This window comes from Blennius ocellaris (assembly GCF_963422515.1).
Source record: "Blennius ocellaris genome assembly, contig: SCAFFOLD_67, whole genome shotgun sequence".
In the NCBI taxonomy this organism is placed as follows: domain Eukaryota; kingdom Metazoa; phylum Chordata; class Actinopteri; order Blenniiformes; family Blenniidae; genus Blennius; species Blennius ocellaris.
Genome location: NW_027661962.1, coordinates 64,301 through 79,268, shown reverse-complemented (window position 1 = coordinate 79,268; position 14,968 = coordinate 64,301). Strand labels below are relative to the sequence as shown.

The 14,968-nt window shown below is 49.6% G+C and overlaps 1 protein-coding gene across 1 annotated transcript in view; it reads right to left on the bottom strand.

Annotated features, from left to right (window-relative positions):
- fat4 (FAT atypical cadherin 4) overlaps positions 1–14,968 on the bottom strand; it is a gene marked incomplete at its 5' end in the record, with an annotated part of 63,104 nt that overhangs the window by 28,668 nt on the left and 19,468 nt on the right. Inside the window, 2 exons of the mRNA XM_080521979.1 lie at positions 8,736–8,910; positions 9,973–10,895. Coding sequence (XP_080378105.1) covers positions 8,736–8,910; positions 9,973–10,895 — 1,098 coding nt within the window. The remainder of the gene's footprint in view (positions 1–8,735; positions 8,911–9,972; positions 10,896–14,968) is intronic.

Genomic DNA, 14,968 nt, shown 5'->3' with positions numbered 1-14,968 from the left:
AGTTCTACTGCTATGTTCTAAGCTGTGTTGTTTTGTTGGTGTTTACTGTCTGGTGTTTATTTGCAGGTCCCTGTAGTACCAGGGTCTGGCCTGTTAGTCCCTGTAGTACCAGGGTCTGGCCTGTTTGTTCCTGTAGTACCAGGGTCTGGCGACCGTGGCTCAGGTGGTAGAGTGGTCGTCTTTCGGAGTGAGAGGTCGGAGGTTCGATCCCAGTCTACACTGGTCTATGTGTCGAAGTGTCCTTGGGCAAGACACTGAACCCTAAATTGCTCCCAGTGGTCGACTAGCGCCTTGCATGGCAGCTCTGTCCCATTGGTGTGTGAATGTGAGCATGAATGGGTGAATGACTGATATGTGAAGCGCTTTGGGACTGCACTCAGTGTGGTTAGAAGGCGCTATATAAATCTAGACCATTTACCATTTACCATGTAGTACCAGGGTATGGCCTGTTTGTCCCTGTAGTACCAGGGTACGGCCTGTTTGTTCCTGTAGTACCAGGATCTGGCCTGTTTGTTCCTGTAGTACCAGGGTCTGGCCTGTTTGTTCCTGTAGTACCAGGATCTGGCCTGTTTGTTCCTGTAGTACCAGGGTCTGGCCTGTTTGTTCCTGTAGTACCAGGATCTGGCCTGTTTGTTCCTGTAGTACCAGGGTCCGGCCTGTTTGTTCCTGTAGTACCAGGATCCGACCTGTTTGTCCCTGTAGTACCAGGGTCCGGCCTGTTTGTTCCTGTAGTACCAGGGTCCGGCCTGTTTGTTCCAGACTGAACTTCCACTGAGAACAGAAGAAAGCCGTTGCATCGCCTCGTCACTCTGAAATCCCTCTGAGCTGTACGGCAACGCTGCTGACACTGACCTCTGACCTCTCTGTGGGCAGAATGAAAAAGAGCATTGCTTCATCAACGTCAACAAATTTGAAGATTATGGTGCGTTTTTGAAACCACTGCGGGGGGGGGGGGGGGGGGGGGGGTTCACATAGTTTACTGGAACATCACTTCTCGCCATGGCTTCATGATAATAAACAGACATTTGACCTAAAGCTGAAATGAATCCAGTCTTTCTGGTCAGAACAGAAGTGGCTAACATCGTATGAAGGATAAACAGCTGAATTCCGGGAGCAAAATAAATGAGACAAACAGAGTAACTGTAAACAATTTCACCCCAAAAGAAACCCAGAAAGCAACAACACTAATCTGTGGAGACTCCCTGCCAGCATGAGTCATGAGCTCTGCTGAAACCTGACCGCCGCCATGTTTACCGCCTTATATAGGCGCCAGGCACCTCCAGGTCCTTCTGGCTCCGCCCCCACAACGAGCTGTCATGATGAAACTACATTCATGATCTACACAGTGTCCCACCACAAACCAGAGTCAAACTGACGGAGCAGAACCAGCAGTCTGAGGTCCAGATCTCCTGAGGCAGAACCAGCAGTCTGAGGTCCAGATCTCCTGAGGCAGAACCAGCAGTCTGAGGTCCAGATCTCCTGAGGCAGAACCAGCAGTCTGAGGTCCAGATCTCCTGAGGCAGAACCAGCAGTCTGATGCTCCTTCACCAAACTCACACTGGACCGCTCTACCGGCGCCGGCCGTTCTGAGCCGTGAGTTGGCAGACAGTGAGGTGTGGTACTGCTCTCCATCCTGCAGGGGGTGTTGGTTGGGACAGTGAGGTGTGGTACTGCTCTCCATCCTGCAGGGGGTGTTGGTTGGCAGACAGTGAGGTGTCGTACTGCTCTCCATCCTGCAGGGGGTGTTGGTTGGGACAGTGAGGTGTGGTACTGCTCTCCATCCTGCAGGGGGTGTTGGTTGGCAGACAGTGAGGTGTCGTACTGCTCTCCATCCTGCAGGGGGTGTTGGTTGGGACAGTGAGGTGTCGTACTGCTCTCCATCCTGCAGGGGGTGTTGGTTGGCAGACAGTGAGGTGTGGTACTGCTCTCCATCCTGCAGGGGGTGTTGGTTGGGACAGTGAGGTGTGGTACTGCTCTCCATCCTGCAGGGGGTGTTGGTTGGGACAGTGAGGTGTGGTACTGCTCTCCATCCTGCAGGGGGTGTTGGTTGGGACAGTGAGGTGTCGTACTGCTCTCCATCCTGCAGGGGGTGTTGGTTGGGACAGTGAGGTGTGGTACTGCTCTCCATCCTGCAGGGGGTGTTGGTTGGGACAGTGAGGTGTGGTACTGCTCTCCATCCTGCAGGGGGTGTTGGTTGGCAGACAGTGAGGTGTCGTACTGCTCTCCATCCTGCAGGGGGTGTTGGTTGGGACAGTGAGGTGTGGTACTGCTCTCCATCCTGCAGGGGGTGTTGGTTGGGACAGTGAGGTGTGGTACTGCTCTCCATCCTGCAGGGGGTGTTGGTTGGCAGACAGTGAGGTGTGGTACTGCTCTCCATCCTGCAGGGGGTGTTGGTTGGCAGACAGTGAGGATGTTGATCGGGCTGATAAGCGACTTTGTCCATCAAGGCCTTCTGGGCAAGAGCATGAGGAGATGGCCGCCATCTTTGTTTTTACTGAGCTGCAGCCTGTGTTCCTGCTGCTGCCGCTCTGCATTGTTTCAGCGCCGCGGCCGGAAGCACGCCGAGCTGCATGGCGAGCCGGGCGTGCTTGGTGATATGTTGAGTGCCCTCCTTTCAGGAATTTCAGTTTTTACACAGGATGTGATGTCACAACCTGTTTACAGCCTCAGGAGAATGAGCAGATCCTCAGTGTGACCCCTGACCTCCATCGTGGCGACAATGACAGTTCACTCCTTCACAATCATGCCAGCTATTCAGGAGGAGCAACTTCCACTAAAGTCCTTTTTATTTTCAGTTCTTCAATGTGTGCACCAGAAACGCTCTTCAGACATTTCGTACAGGAGAGACTGAATCACTGCTGACGACTGAAATATTGTTCACCACGACGAGCTGCAGCTGAAATCTGTTCCAAAGAAACTACGTTCAAAATGTGTTGAACCCAAAATACTGTGACTGAAATTAGGTTTTATATCAAGGTCCTGTCACTGAGCACAGCAGCAGAGCGGCGTGCTGCTCCTGACAGCCTGAGGAGGTGCTGCAGAGCGGCGTGCTGCTCCAGACAGCCTGAGGAGGTGCTGCAGAGCGGCGTGCTGCAGAGCGGCGTGCTGCTCCAGACAGCCTGAGGAGGTGCTGCAGAGCGGCGTGCTACAGAGCGGCGTGCTGCTCCAGACAGCCTGAGGAGGTGCTGCAGAGCGGCGTGCTACAGAGCGGCGTGCTGCTCCAGACAGCCTGAGGAGGTGCTACAGAGCGGCGTGCTGCTCCAGACAGCCTGAGGAGGTGCTGCAGAGCGGCGTGCTGCTCCAGACAGCTTGAGGACATAGACCTTCCTGATTCAGATCACAAAACCCGGCTGGCAGCTGTTCCTGCACCAAACCTCCTGCTCAGTGTGAAGAGCTGCTGTTCTCTGGTTACACATTGAGTCCAGGGGCTCTGGGTCCTGGTAGCCATGACATGTATGTCATGTATGTCATGTATGTCATATATGTCATATATGTAAATGTGAGGTGTTTGCAATAGTTCCCCAGAGGGCGAGACATTCTTCACATTCACACGGCGGCTGCTAAACAAGCAGTTCCACTGCTTTTCACTGCTTTGTCCTTCTTCTTCTGAATCCTGTACAAGAACCAGTACTTTATGTAGAACCCCCCATCAACCACCCACCTCCACCCTTATCAACCACCCACCCCCACCACCCCCCCAACCGCCCCCCATCATCAACCACCCACCTCCACCACCTCCACCCTTATCAACCACCCACCCCCCCAACCGCCCCCCGTCATCAACCACCCACCTCCACCCTAATCAACCACCCACCCCCACCACCATCAACCACCCACCCCCACCACCTCCACCACCATCAACCACCCACCCCCACCACCTCCACCACCACACCCGTGGAGGGCCTGATTGAAGAACAGAGAAATGTTCTCCAACATGCAGAGCGCTGCAGCGTCCCTTCCTGAGCCGCCGCAGGGGAAGTGTCCGGGCACTAAAGCCGCCGCCCCCTTTGTCCACGTCAGAACATGGCGGAGACACACACCTGGATGTGGCAGCAGGTAATCGACATCATTGCATCCTGGAAACACGCAGCTGGAAACACACATCTGGAAGCGTGCAGCAGCCTGGCACGCCGCCATCGGCTGTGGTCACAGATTTTTCCACTGGCAGAACTTCTCCTTTCTTCTTTTTCCTTTTGCAGCATTTCTTTGGGTGAATTCAACAGTTTTTATGGGGTGAAGACATTTAACCTCGTGACTATATTTGGTAACTCCTGCATTTCTTCTGGTTTCTTCTACAGTCACTCTGTGGTCGACCCGATTTCAGTCACATGACCTCACGGCTGAGCACACAGCATTGTGGAGGTTAAGACAGAGCTTAGTGTCTCTGCAGCTCTCGCACACACACACACACACACACACACACACACACACACACACACACACACACACACACACACACACACACACACACACACACACACACACACACACACACACACACACACACACACACACACACACAGTCACCAGGAGAGTTTTGACTTTAATAACGCGACGCTTCAGGAGCTTCTCCTCCTTCAGATGGATCCTGAAATGAATCCACCATAATCTGATCCGGGGTTAATCTCAGGACACTCAGGAAAGCAAACCAACACGACCTGCTGGTGATTACAGCCTCGCATCGCTGGCGTTCACCTCACGCCAACAACTTATCATCGCCACGGCTTGGATGAAAAAACCTTTAAGTCTCTGTGTACTTTGGAATGAGAAGTGTTTTGGAAGCAACTGCCACTCCCGGAGTGGCGGAGCAGCACACATGATCCCAAACCCCGTCGGCCGTTCCTGCACTCAGGGAAAGTGGGTTGGGGTCCAGAGGAGTGTGCTGTTTGGATCAGAACCGGGACTTTGTGGTACCGGGTTTCCATGAGGAGCTCCAATGTCTGGGCTCTGAGGTGGAGAGGCTGCATGAAGCAGACTCCTGGGGAATACATCAGACCGATGGTATTTTGATAACGGCGGTCCTGCGAGCAGCAGCTACACTTTGGGATGAAGGAGAGAGACGCTGGCGTCAGCGTTTCACACAAAGCAACTCAATCCGCCGGAGAGCTGGAAGCACCAAGCGTCACTTCAATCTACAAACACTATTACATTTAATTAAATGCAGCTCGTTCCCTTCAGATCTCAGAGTGACACGGGGGAGGCGGAGACAGTCTGCTATCTCACCATATTCCACAGAACTCAACGTGGCGGTTGAAAGGAGACGGACCTGAAGAAACAGTCCAACACGAGACGAAACCAGAGACTCAGCCGACCATCTGTCGCCATCACAGACCCACAGACAGTTTCCCCGTAAGCCTCTCAGTGTCCAGCATTAGCATTAGCATATGGTTAGTCTAAGCACCTTGTTAGTGTCCATTACCACCACACAAATCACATTAGCCTCAAACAAGGTGCTGTGGCCATACCTCCCGCCTGGGGGGGTACAAACACATGCATTAATGGGAATTAGTCCACTGCTCTCTGCTGGCAGTTGGGGGGGGGGGTGGGGGGGGCATTCCCAGGAGCAGCAGCAGCATCCAGCGCCTGGGAACAGCTGCCAGGCATCTCAGACGCTGGTGTGTCTGCTGAGATAATCTCTTCCTTCAATATGTACTTGATGGACAGCCTATCAAAGCGAGAGGTGAGTTAATCACCGCAGGAAGTCTCTTTAGAGTCAGAAGACCCAGGCTGGCTGACTGAGGAGAGACGGATGAACGTGTGAATTTATGAGACAGTCCATCTGTAGGCTCAAGCTTAAGGCTTAATTACGCTTCATGGACTGAAGCTAGATTGTGCTCTTAAGGGACACTGTAAATAAAACACATCATTACTGGGGGGGCCAGGCGGTCAGGGGGGGCCAATGAGGCCAAATTGGAATTTTTGTGCGTCTGAGAAGTTGTTGCTTTGCGACGAAGCTTCTTTGAATGCAGGAGCTGAGAGGCGGCTGGGGGCGGAGCCAACCCTCGCTGGGCAACCTGCTTCTCACATCCACCCAGCAAAACACTGACAGGACGACTGTAGAGCCATCAGCGCTGCGAAATGACGACTGTAGAGCCACCAGCGCTGCTAAATGACGACTGTAGAGCCATCAGCGCTGCGAAATGACGACTGTAGAGCCACCAGCGCTGCTAAATGACGACTGTAGAGCCACCAGCGCTGCTAAATGACGACTGTAGAGCCACCAGCGCTGCTACGTGATGACTGTAGAGCCACCAGCGCTGCTAAATGACGACTGTAGAGCCATCAGCGCTGCTAAATGACGACTGTAGAGCCATCAGCGCTGCTAAATGACGACTGTAGAGCCACCAGCGCTGCTAAATGACGACTGTAGAGCCACCAGCGCTGCTACGTGATGAGTGTAGAGCCACCAGCGCTGCTACGTGGTGAGTGTAGAGCCACCAGCGCTGCTACGTGATGACTGTAGAGCCACCAGCGCTGCTACGTGATGACTGTAGAGCCACCAGCGCTGCTAAATGACGACTGTAGAGCCACCAGCGCTGCTACGTGATGAGTGTAGAGCCACCAGCGCTGCTACGTGGTGAGTGTAGAGCCACCAGCGCTGCTACGTGATGACTGTAGAGCCACCAGCGCTGCTACGTGATGACTGTAGAGCCACCAGCGCTGCTACGTGATGAGTGTAGAGCCACCAGCGCTGCAACGTGATGACTGTAGAGCCACCAGCGCTGCTAAATGACAACTGTAGAGCCACCAGCGCTGCTAAATGACGACTGTAGAGCCACCAGCGCTGCTAAATGACAACTGTAGAGCCACCAGCGCTGCTAAATGACGACTGTAGAGCCACCAGCGCTGCTACGTGATGACTCATGCTTTGTGTGTGTGTGTGTGTGTGTGTGTGTGTGTGTGTGTGTGTGTGTGTGTGTGTGTGTGTGTGTGTGTGTGTGTGTGTGTGTGTGTGTGTGTGTGTGTGTGTGTGTGTGTGTGTGTGTGTGTGTGTGTGTGTGTGTGCGTGTGTGTGTGTGTGTGTGTGTGTGTGTGTGTGTGTGTGTGTGTGTGTGTGTGTGTGAGAGAGAGAGAGAGAGAGAGTGGGGCAGATGCTTTCTGCATATCAAAATATATTTCATTAAAACACTAAGTTACTGCAGCAGCGCAGCTTCACCAAACAGAGTGCTGGACGGCTGTGGTGGTTCTCTCTGGTTCTCTGTTCTCTGGTTCTTGGTTCTCTGGTTCTCTGTTCTTGGTTTTACATTCTTTCACATCAGAACATGTGGACTCCTCGGCAGGAGTCTGATCTTTACCCAGCGACCTTGTAACCCTGCAACATCTCTGTCCGTCTGCACAAACGCAACAAACCAGCAAAGAAAGCTGAAACACAGAAACATCCTGCTTCACACTTCCTGTCAACATCGTAAAATACCTTTGGCAACGTTCTGTGGTGCTGAGCTCAGACTCAGACAGGAGTTTATCTGCACAGAACTGCAGGGTTGACCATCGGTGAGCAAAAGACTCCCATGGATCTGAGGTGAAGTGGAGAACCAAGATGTTTGTGTAGTTTGAAGTTCTGCCGGCTGCGGAGAACTTTTCAGCTTTAAGGAACGACACAGCAAATAACAAACAGCTGAGTTCTGCTCCGTCGCAGGAACGTGATCATGAGAAGAAGAAGAATGACTGGAGCTGTGAGGATGAACGTCTGCGGTTGAATCAGGTTGTGGAGACGAGTCCACCTTCCAACTTGCCCCGCCGTGGAGCCAAGGCCTCAACAATGTGAGCAAAGGCTGCTGGGTAATTTGGCCTGCTCTATGGTTATGGGTTTTTTATAATTTGATATTCGAGCCTGAAATCCCTTCTTTTTTTTTGCCTCCACATTGTACTGAAGCGTCGTGTCAAAACATTGTGCAGTTGTTGTCAGGGCTCCTCGTGAAACATTAAAAAAAGAGATGGAATCCTAATTAGCATGTTGGCTTTGTCGCTGAGGCTTGAACCACGAAACCCTGAGAAACTTTGCTTTGGACTTTATCAGAAAATGTTGTTTTGTTGTCAAGTTTCTCTTCCACTTGGATTTTGGTGTCATAAAACTAAAGTGTTTTTATCCAAAGTAATTCTGTGGAATGTCATTCCAAACACTTGGTTCCGATTCTCACCGAAGTCAAAAATACAGCGAGCGTCAGGAAGGGTCACGTGGTCGGTCCAAGAATGAAAGCAGCCTCCCTCAGACCGTGGCGGCTCGGCGAAACGTATACTTAACTGGCAAAGCATGTGATTTGGCTGCAACGAGGATATGCATGTCCTGCTTTAACTGCACATTAACTGGCCTCCATGCAATAACAAGTTAACCTTTTATCTGACTATAACAAGCTCCACCACCGTGTCCAAACAAACAGAGGATGCTATTCAATGGAAGAGGTCAAAAACACCCACTGTTTGCTAGCTAAAAACTCCAGAGTGTTTAGGTTACTGTGCCACACAAAAGACGCCTGCACACACTCTGAAATCAAAATGCTGTTTGTTGACATTGCTGTTAGTTTATGAAAATATTCCTCCGCAGGCTGATTGCAAAATATGTTTGTAGCTTTGCAGAAAGTCAACAATGTCCATGTAAGGCTGTGTTCCACGGCTCGGAGCAGATCGGCAGATCCCGGACGACGAGTTCACCACAAGCTGAGACGTGAACACGACAACAGGAAGCCAAACCTGAGTAAGCGAGGCCGGCGGGAATTGACTCTCCTGGAGAATCCTACCTGAGTCGGTGGCCGTGACCATCAGCACATGTTTCCCCCGGGCTTCCCGGTCCAGCGTCTGTGTCAGGCTCAGCTGGCCACTGGATGATAGCGTGAAGGCGCCCTCCTCGTTCCCACCGCTGAGCACGTAGCTCAGTTGGCCGTTCGCGCCTTGGTCGTCGTCTCTGGCAACGACCTGGAAAAACAAGGAGGAATAATAAGATCCGGAGTTCGTCCACAACAAACAGCAGAGCTGAATCACAGCAGGCTGAGCATGCTGGCAGTTCACACAGGAAGACGTTTCCATATGTTGGAGGCTATAAAATCAACTTCCTGCTGATTGGAGGGATATTTTCTTCCTGGATTTTGGTATATTTGACATATATTGAGTATATTTGTCTGTGTGGGTGTCGCTCCAGTGAATCCACATGAGGAACTGGCTTTCAAACATATAAGACAATGATTTATGGACATGTCCCTCATGCAGGTGGGAGTTTGATGCTACTGAGGACGACCATCAGGTTAGAAGAAGCAAGAAGGAGCTGTTTATTTTTTTATTTTTTTTATTTTTACATATTCTATTTTTTGTGCTATTTTTTTGCTCTTGTTTAGATATTTACATATGTTTCCATATTTTATTTCCTCAATTTTATAATTTCTTCACCTTTTTACCTTGAGCTGTTGTAAGTTTGTGTTTCCCCCTGGGGAGGAATAAAGCTCTCTACTCTAAACCTGCTGGGAGGCTTCTCAGCCAGGCAGCAGAGGGTTAATGACCTTCACTGATGACCTTCACGTTGCCGCAGAGCACCATGATAATTGTTGAAGGAAGAAGATCACTACTTCTTCACACAGCTCCTCGCCCCGGACTGCACTGCAGTTTTATGAGTGTGCCCAAATGCATTGTGGGCTTGCAGCCCTTGCTGCCACGGCCCGGCTCGGCCAGGTTGAGCTGTCTAGGCCATGTCTGTCCTCAATGTTTGGCTTGTTCGTTTGTAGAACATCTACCAAACAACAACTGAGCAGAGCTGATTGTGTTGGTATATCTTTTATTCATCATTTCAGTCAGGTATTGGTCATGGCACAAAACAGGACAAAACTGCCATGTTTCCAGGCTTCCTGCGCTCACATACCTGCAGTGATTGAGTTAGTATTAGTGAAACGTGGTTAGACATTAACTGGATTTAGGCCTCAGGTCATTCAAAGCACTCTGGAGTCCGGACTGTTCAGATTTCAGTTGAATGTAAATACGTTCACTGACCTGAAGAATGCTCTTGGGTAGGTTTTCCAGGTTCTCCTGAACGTTCAAAGTGTAGGGAGAGAGCTCGAACACCGGTGAGCAGTCATTGATGTCTAGCAGAACCACATTGACTGTGGCCTGGTCCAGTCTGGGGCTGCTGCCGCGGTCCGCGGCCTGGACCGACAGCGAGTAGGAGGCCCGGGTCTCACGGTCGAGCTGCTTGGCCACAGAAATCACTCCTGTGACCGAATCAATCCTGAAATCTGTGTTGGCATTTTCCCCAGAGACAGAAAATCTTATTTGCCCATTGGTACCGTCATCAGCATCGCTAGCAAACACCTGGATGATGTCAGTCCCTGTCAAGGTGTCCTCCTCGATCTCGATGTCATAGATGTTCTGGGAGAAGCTCGGCGTGTTGTCGTTGACGTCCAGAACGATCATCGTAACGTCTATGGTTGACGACAGAGGCGGTTGGCCTTTGTCTGTCGCTACAACCGTGAGCGTGTAGTTGGAGAGCTCCTCTCGGTCCAGTTCCCCCACCAGCCGAACGTCGCCGTCAATCGTCCCTATGCTGAACTTGTTCCCAAACGGGCCTCGGAGCGAGTACTCCACATAGCTGTTAGGCCCGCTGTCGGCATCTGTGGCCCGGGCGCTGAACACCACCGTGTCCACTGGCGTGTTCTCCTGGACGAAGGCCATCTTCTGGGAAGTGAAGCTCGGCGAACAATCGTTGACGTCCAGGAGAATGATTGACACCTGAGCTGTGCTGGTGAAGCGGCTCATGGGGGGCGGAGCCAAGTCATTGACTGTGATCACAAGGTTGTAGAAGGACTGAGTTTCTCGGTCTAATGTCTTCCTGGTTTGGAGGACTCCCGACTTAGCGATGGTGAAATGGCCCTGAGGATCACCTGAAGCTATTGTGTAGAAAAGCTCAGCGTTGGGACCTGAAACAAACCCAAGAAGACGACAGGGACACTGTTAGATAGAAAATACAAAACGTCACACCAAAAGATACTGAGTTGCTCCAGAAGAGCTAAATCACAAGTTTTCAATGAATCCCAGACAAATAAAGAACAGCGGAAACAACGGTACGAGTTTCAGGATATTATCAGCCACGATTTCCACAAATTGTTTGAATGAAAGCATCAGTGTGATCGTCTGAGTGGTCGTCCATTCTTGCAGAGTGACGGTGTTATCACAAGACAAACTGCTTCCTACACTAAAGGAAAGTCCCTCACACTGAAGAATTTCAATGACAGAACAACAATGGAGCTGAGGGCTTGGATGGCAAATATCTGACCTCAGTATCTACAACGTGTCCCTGAAGCTGGAGCTTCAAATGAGCTTCAATTGAGTGTTTGTAATTCAACTCAGCGGCGTATTCATGTGGAAAGCAGCGGCACCTTCCCACACTCCAGTGTGTATTTACAGTGTCACTAATCCCTGATCAAAAGCTCTTCAGGCTGAGTTCACACTGCACCATCTAGCAGCAGTCTCAGGGTCAAAGGTCAGGGCCGAGGAAGCGCTACCAATGGCTGTGCTTCATTGTGACAGCGCAACATGTCATGTGTGTATATGTGAGAAGATAATGTGGAGAAGAAGCCAGACTGAGCCTGAGAACGAGTCGTTTCCTGGAATGTAGGTCACAATAACCACATTAGAACTGCACCAAGTGTAATTACAGAAGGGAAGAGCGGCGGTGACAGTCTGAATACCACACAGTGCTGTGGAAACACAAACCTCCACCTGAACACAGAAATAACTCTGACCACCTCGTCACATGCTGCATTTCATCAAATCACTCAGGCATGATTCACAATAAAGACCAGGAATAAAAGGCAGGCTTGAGGACTTTGGTGTAACCAGCCCTCAAAACCAAACTCATCCTGACAGTAAATCAAACCTCGAGAGTCCATTTATCAACTACAGCACATCATTACTGCTTTAAACAAGAAGTGTCATTTCATAGTTTCATTTCAGTACATAGTTTCATAGAAGTTTCATAAAGACCATATTTAACTACATTCAACAGAAGTCCAATCTGTTGGTGCTTTTCTGTCTCTACTGACATGTACGTCTCAAAACCAGAGCTCAGGATGTTCAGGACATCTGCAAATACTAAAAGTACCAGGAAGCAGAGCCAGACAGCTCTCTGCATGTTTAGCGTGTGGCGTGTAGCATGTAGTGGGTAGCAGGTAGCGTTTACTGTGTACCATTTACTGTGTACCATGTATTGTGAACCATATAGCATGTACAGTGTACTGTGTACTGTGATCTGTATCGCATAGACCATAGAGCACCGTATAGTACTGTGTACCATGTAGCATGTACTTAATGAGATGCAGGGATAGATTTTAATGGAGTCGTCACCTGGTATCGTCACTTGTCCAGTCTCCCTTACATTGTCTTTAAATCAATTGAAATGGAGTTTCTGTTTGTCATATCACAGGGAATGTGAACATGAGAGATTCTGACTGGTCGTATGTTCGGCTGTTCAAGGGCCGCAGGGACTGTCAATCATGGCCAAAGCATAGTGAGCATAGTGATAGCATAGCTAGCAAAACAATAGCATAGTTAGCATAGCGATAGCATAGTTAGCATAGCGATAGCATAGCTAGCATAGCGGTAGTGTAGATAGCATAGTGATAGCAAAGAGACAGCATAAATAGCATAGCAACAACATAGCTAGCATAGCGAAAGTGTAGCAACCATAGTGATAGCTTAATGGCTGTTTGCATACATGAAAGATGAAGGCGATGTTGGAGCGTCTACAAACACCCAGCTGAAGAGCGACGCACCCGGAGATTTAAAATGAAAAACGCCTCGTTGTAAATCACATTGTTCAATGTTTATATTTGTCTTTTTAGCGGTTAGCCGCTAGCTGCCAAATTTACCAGAGGCAATTCAAAACCTCTTGTTTTGGGGTGCGCCCCCCCTGGTGGGCGATTCTGGTTTGAACAAAGACCCAAACAAGCAAACTCCAGAGTTTTAGTTTCCATTGAGGTCCAGCAGCAAAAATCGTGTTTGAATGAGGAAGTGAGGGATTAATGGTGAAGAAACCTTTGTTAAAATTGCTTTACTTTGCTGAAAATGAAAGTTACGTATGTAAATACGGTTCTATGTATCCTGGATGAACGCCACAGGTGGTGCTTTAAGCACTGGATGTTCCATCTCGCGCAGGTGAAGTAGTTATATCAACAAAGTCACCCGTGACCCCTGGATGACCCGGGGAGTCTCTATCTACCGGCCTCATCAGGTGATCTGTTCCTGTCAAAACCTTCTGGCGAGGACATGAGGGTGCTGAGTGACAGGACACTCTGGCGGTCATCCAGAATTCACAGAACCATAGTTACATGTAGGGATATTGACTTAAAAATGTAATGTTTGGAAATATCGGTATCGGATTTTTACAACCGATATTGGAATTTCCGAGTCTGCATGAACGCAGCATGGGACGTTTATGGGCACGCGCTTGATGACATTTAACAACAACAAATACAACACGCTAGACTCGTGGCTGAGAAGGAGAAGCCCGGTGAATGAAATGTCCGTGGAGGACTGGAGGCTCAACCAGGCCCTCTTCCCTGCTGGACCAGTACCTGACTGCACCCTGCACCAGTGTTGACAGTGAACCAGTGTTCAGCACTGGTACCAGTACCTGACTGCACCCTGCACCAGTGTTGATGGTGAACCACTGTTCAGCACTGGTACCAGTACCTGACTGCACCCTGTACCAGTGTTGACAGTGAACCAGTGTTCAGCACTGGTACCAGTACCTGACTGCACCCTGCACCAGTGTTGACAGTGAACCACTGTTCACACTGGTACCAGTACCTGACTGCACCCTGTACCAGTGTTGACAGTGAACCAGTGTTCAGCACTGGTACCAGTACCTGACTGCACCCTGCACCAGTGTTGACAGTGAACCAGTGTTCAGCACTGGTACCAGTACCTGACTGCACCCTGCACCAGTGTTGACAGTGAACCACTGTTCATCACTGGTACCAGTACCTGACTGCACCCTGCACCAGTGTTGACAGTGAACCAGTGTTCAGCACTGGTACCAGTACCTGACTGCACCCTGCACCAGTGTTGACAGTGAACCAGTGTCCAGCACTGGTACCAGTACCTGACTGCACCCTGCACCAGTGTTGACAGTGAACCAGTGTTCAGCACTGGTACCAGTACCTGACTGCACCCTGCACCAGTGTTGACAGTGAACCAGTGTATTCATACAGAACAATCTCCCTCTTACACATGAGGACATGTGAAAAAGAAATAGACCAGTTATATGGACGAGTCAACTTCAGTCTTTGTTTTTGTTGCACTTTAAAGGAGGGCTGTTTTAATTTTGTGAGCATTTCTGTGCCTTTCTTGTTTATATTTACACTATTTTGTTACTCTTAAAAGAGATTGAGTCCAGTTTGAGTCTATTATTTGACAAGTTATGTCCAGTTATTCATTCATTGACTGTTTACAACTAATGGACTGCAGATATGCCTCTTCCTTTTTTTATATTGTCTGTGGTGTTGTTGAGTTTGTTGTTGAGGTTTCTCTCTAACACTAAATAAATATGGCACTTTTTTCCATAATTTAAGTTGTTGTTCTCTTATTTTTCTCAGTGTGTACATTTGGAAAGCCATGTTTGATTCACATATGCATCCAGTGGGGCATCACAATAAAACCAGGCATAATGTGTTCATTCCACAGTAGGAGATATTTTATGTTGTTGTTACCGAACAGTTCTGATGTAAAAAGCCAGCAGATATCGGTATCGGTGATATCGATATCGGTGATATTGGTATCGGTGATATCGGTATCGGTGATATCGGTATCGGAAATTAAGAGTTGGACAATATCGGAATATCGGATATCGGTAGAAAAGCCAATATCGAGCATCCCTAGTTACATGCATAACTTTCACTCCATTTCATCCTTCCAGACCACCAGAGGCGGTGCTTGAAGCACTGGATGACTTGTACCAGACAGGTCAGGAAGACCTGAAGCTGTGGACAGT